Source organism: Lactuca saligna, chromosome 7 (genome assembly GCF_052625555.1).
Source record: "Lactuca saligna cultivar CGN05327 chromosome 7, ASM5262555v1, whole genome shotgun sequence".
Taxonomy (NCBI): domain Eukaryota; kingdom Viridiplantae; phylum Streptophyta; class Magnoliopsida; order Asterales; family Asteraceae; genus Lactuca; species Lactuca saligna.
This window is the reverse complement of record NC_136423.1, coordinates 164,167,496-164,172,630: the sequence shown is the minus strand read 5'-3', so window position 1 is coordinate 164,172,630 and position 5,135 is coordinate 164,167,496. Positions and strand designations below refer to the sequence as shown.

General features: G+C 33.0%; 1 protein-coding gene across 1 annotated transcript; it reads left to right on the top strand.

Annotated features, from left to right (window-relative positions):
• Positions 1-3,530: 3,530 nt before the first annotated feature.
• LOC145007419 (uncharacterized) lies at positions 3,531-4,853 on the top strand. The gene is made up of 2 exons (XM_078966357.1): positions 3,531-4,334; positions 4,437-4,853. Exons 1-2 carry the CDS (start codon positions 3,531-3,533, stop codon positions 4,851-4,853), a joined length of 1,221 nt encoding a protein of 406 aa, XP_078822483.1.
• Positions 4,854-5,135: the final 282 nt, after the last annotated feature.

Here is a 5,135-nt window from a genome sequence, read left to right as displayed (position 1 = left end):
TCTCATTGAAAAGTATATCTTTGAATAAAGTCTTTGATTGATATGAACACTTGTCACATGATTTCACATGTCTTGTTGTTCCTCTTTCCTTTTGCCACATTGAAGTATATATAAGGCATAAGATTATATTGTATCTATTTATTGAATTCACTAAACATTATCGCTTAATCCTCTCAATATTTAACAATTGCAGGTAATGAGTAACCAATATAGTTTTTATACTACTGAAAGATTTAGAATAGTTAATACTATTTCTCTATATTTTTTTTAAAGTTTATGTATGTATATGAATAGTAGATTCCTGGGTAGCTATGAAATGTAATAGAACTTAGTCGGTTTGTTTCCAATCTTTTGTAATCACTTTATCAATATAAAATATTGTTTTATAAATATGCATGTAGCATGTTTTGAGGAAGTAACTTAAGAAATTTTATCTGAAATAGTATGAAAGTTTGGGTCTTTCATAAATACGAAAGTTGGGGTCTTGCAATCATGGTATCAGAGCAATGGTTTAAGTGAACTAAATATCACGTATTGGTATTTAGATTTAAACTATTGGAAGCTCAATATATGAGCTGATTCATAATAAGTATATGGATACAAACCATACGAAATATTTAAGTGGGGGATTGGGTAGTGATAAACCCTAGTATTCTAAGATATTAAGTTACTTCAGAATTTTAAGAAAATTAGTTTAAGTGAAATAAAAATTTTAAGAATTTCTAAACTTAAGCAAGAATTATTAAGTAAAGATGATACGATATATTTAGGTTGAATACTTAATGGAGGCAAGCACTAGAATATTAAGAGGAGATATGCCTTATATTCTATTATGTGCTAAATGATAAATGAATATAGAGAGGAGATATGCCTTATATTCTATTATTATTTGAGAAAGCTTAAGGTCTGTTGCTGACCATGGTTTAGAAAATTTTAAGAATTTTCATAATAAAATTTTTCGAAGTGATAAAGAGACTTATGATAGTTGACATCGATAAGTTTATAAATAAACGATCGTGAGATATCGTAAAATAATAAATATGAATTGTTATCGTAATAAGTCTATAAATACCAATAGAGTGGTAATATACATTTAAAGTATGTTTGATATATAATAACATCTTTGGAAGAAAGATGTGCGTTTGAAACACATTTGGGCAAGATAAATGTGTTGGTACAAATCCACGAAGTTGTTCTACTGCTATTCAGATTGAAGAAGTGATTGTTTAATAGAGTCAAAAGAACCGAAGATGGTGATCAGTACTTCGGCAGTATCACAATGAATGTTGTGCAATATTTAGAAGAATTAAATGAAGATCAAAAGAAAGGCTAATGAAGTTTTCAGACTTAATAGGGCAAGACTTTGTGATGTAGTATGTAGTTCGAGTAGTAACCCTATAAAAGATTTTCAAACTTAGTATTTAATAATACTAAGTGATGATTGACTTCTATCCCATCCTTACAGAAGTTCCATTGTGTGTTAAGCCAACTTTAACATACAAGATTGGGATGGTGAATTGAGTTATTTAGTGGTAAATGGTTAAGCAACTTACTTGTTTAAGTAAGGTAGAATGATTAATTGAAGAAGAAATACACCCATAGTATCGTATGAGAAGAGATGTTATAGTTAGGAATGATAGATAATCAAGTTGAAGCTAGTAGAGCTTGCTGAGATACAGCTAAGATGCAGACTTTTTAGGATAGACTCATATGAAGTAGACTTAAGAGTTACTCAGATACAATAATAACGATGTCATGGAAGAACAATGAAATGCACAAAAGTGCATGATGGATTGCATGAGTTAGAAGCTGATGCAGGTAGTAGAAGACCGTTTGTCTCTATGTTGCTAAAGTAAATTTTGAATAGTGTGTCTTATAGAGTAGACACTACTCAAGAAAGAATTAATATGAAGAAATGGAAGTAAAATTTCTATCGACCTATGGAAAAGTATTAGGCATATGCATGAGAAGAATCCTAAAAAGCGAGTATAGGTAATCCAATATATGTTTGATAGAATCGTGAAAACCCTAGTTGAGTCTAGAGAATATTGTTGTGTGTACTTGTTTGAATACATTCATGTGTGATAAGTCGTTTTGTGAAAACTTTTGAATAGCAACTTGGGAACTGCGAGACAATACTTGGGACGAGTATGAGTAGGTGTGAATAGTAGTAGAGGCCTATAATACTGGAAGCACATGACTCACACTTGGATCAGGAAAAGTCACAAGGTTCCCAAGAAGCTAGTAAATGATTCCGTTTTATTCATATATGTCGTTACCTTCGATTCGGTAATGACTAAGAAGACAAGTATTTTTCAACTCTTAATGTCATAAAGAATCGAGTCCGATTAGTATAAATCCGCGAAAGGAGTGATTGGTTCAAAGAACCATGTCTTATATAGCGACAAAACTTTAGTAGGAATACTGAAGAAGTAATTGGTCGAGGTAGTCGATAGAAATATAACAATCTTCATTAAAGAATTGAGCAATCATTAGCCAGAGATGTGACTTACTAGCCACAAGAAATGTATCCGCCCTACTCTTACTAGTCAAATGGCGGGGAGTCAAGTTTCCATTCAATAATTGTCACACCCCAAAACCATTGAACGGCGGAAATGTTCTGGGGCGGAGGACGTCATGTACAGTATCACAACAATGAAAAATAGTAAATAAGCAACAACATCATTCATTGCATTAATAATATAATTATTATACAAGTGTGTTCTGTCAAATTTTGATAAACACTAATACATAAATCAAAATGAAAGTGAGTCTTGAACGAGCTCCATCTTCTCTAAACCTTGCATCGGTACCTGTCTATGTTTGACCTGAGGATACAAGTAATTTTGAAAGCGAGTATCAGCTTTGAAGCTGGTGAGATCATAAGTATTAATGTGTCTTAATTTGTAAAACTTGTAATTAAAGACTTGACATTGTTTTGAAAGAAAGCTCATATAAGTATGAAAATGTTTGTAGAACAACTGTAAATGTTTGAAAAACCCTATAAATCCCTATGATTCCTACTATTATAAAATGGAGTCTTCTACCAAGACCTAACTGCTCGGAATGTAGCCTTCTACCAAGACCCGACTGTGTTACTATTACTCCCTCCATCCCATTTTAGTTGTCCACAAGTAAAAAACACATTGTTTAAGAAAAGTACATTTAATGCAACTTTTTGTAAACAAAATGACCTATCTACCCTTCCTATGAGCTATTAATACAATTAATCAATCATTAATAAAGAGAAACGGTTGAACCATTTCTCTCCGATGGAATAAGGAGAAAAACAAAAATAATTAAAGAACCATTAAATGCTTAATTTAACTAATCGGAAAATGAAAGTATTTGGAGGCAAAATGTTCCCACCAATTTTTGTTTTACTGTAAATTGAAACCAAACTTACCTCGTAATGAAAAAAAAAATTTAAGCCGTGCAGTAGCAAAATTTGGCTCCAAATTCTCCCACCAAAAACAATTCAATGAATCTTTATAAACCATTTTCCTTCATCTTTTTTTCCTACGTAAGTCATGGAGAACACTTTAACTTCATTGACTAAAAAACACACAACCTATGCCCAACGTCAAGATATATTTCAAGCCTTGTTGCAGCACAATTCTAATGGAGAGCTAAGAAGGGGTTCCATAAATGATGTAGCTGCACTTTTCGGAGTTTCTAAACGCACCGTAAGTCGTATTTGGAAACGGGCTAAACTTCAAGTGGAGAATGGATCAATAATTGATTTTTCTTCAAAGAAGCTAAAAGTTGTTGGGCGAAAAAGGGTTCAACTCGATTTGAATCAAGTTTCACAAATTCCATTACGTCGTCGAACTACCATTCGGTCTATTGCAAAGTCATTAGGTATTGCAAAGTCATTAGGTATTGCAAAATCAACTTTGCATAGACGAATAAAAGAAGGTGACCTTAGACCACACACAAATGCTATCAAGCCGGACCTTACCGATGCAAATAAAACAAAGAGGTTAGAATTTTGTTTATCTATGATCACTCGGTCATTACCTAATTCCAATACCACATTCCATGATATGTTTAATGTCATCCACATTGATGAAAAATGGTTTTACATATCAAGATCATCAAAACGATACTACCTCGTTCCCGGTGAGGATGAACCGTTGAGAACATGTAAAAGCAAAAAGTTCATTACAAAATTCATGTTTCTCGCAGCGGTTGCTCGGCCAAGATTTGATGCCTTAGGAAATGAAATTTTTTCCGGAAAGATTGGCATCTTCCCACTTACAACAAAAGAACCCGCTAAGCGTTCAAGCAAGAACCGTGTTGCGGGAACATTGGAGACAAAACCAATTTTATCGGTTACTAAAGAAATAACGAGGTCGTGGTTGATTGAAAAAGTTTTACCCGCTATTAAAGCTAAATGGCCTCCAAACCATATTGGTCCAATATTCATTCAATAGGATAATGCAAAACCTCATATTGATGTCAATGATAGCGAATTTCTTGAAGCATCGTCTCAAGATGGGTTTGATATTCAACTTTGTTTTCAGCCCCCAAATAGTCCAGATTTAAATGTGTTGGACCTTGGGTTTTTTCGGGCCATTCAATCACTTCAAGAACAAGAGGTACTCCATACAGTGGATGAATTGGTTACTGCAGTTCAAACCTCATTTGACAAGATGCAATCTCATGAGCTTAACAATGTTTTCTTAACTTTGCAAACATGCATGAAAGAAATCATAAAGGTTAAAGGTGGTAACAACTATCGAATACCGCATATCGGTAAAAGTAGGTTGGAACGACAAGGTATTTTGCCAATACAAATTGAGTGTGAACAAAGCCTCATAGATGAAGTAGTTCCATATTTGAGTCAGTAAGATGTAAACATGAAAACAAATCAAATTTTCATTTGATGTGTAACACGTTGCTGGCTTTCTTAAAAGGAAAAAACAAAAGAATGTTTATTTGCATTTGTAAGCAAAGAGTAGCATACGTAATTATGAGATGCAAATGTCTTTTGCTTTTTTATTCCACTAATTAATGCACGGTAGTAATTAGGCGTATTTATTACCAAGGGTAGTATGGGAAATTTTCTTAATTATACTAGTCTTTTTTTAGTAGGTGACAATAATTTTGGGACAAACCAAAATAGTATACTG

Bases quoted from the DNA above. Each gene is read 5' to 3' on its own strand.
- LOC145007419 (XM_078966357.1), top strand. From the start codon at position 3,531: ATGGAGAACACTTTAACTTCATTGACTAAAAAACACACAACCTATGCC. The intron at 4,335-4,436 runs GTTACTAAAGAA...TTCATTCAATAG, and splicing joins AGACAAAACCAATTTTATCG to GATAATGCAAAACCTCATAT.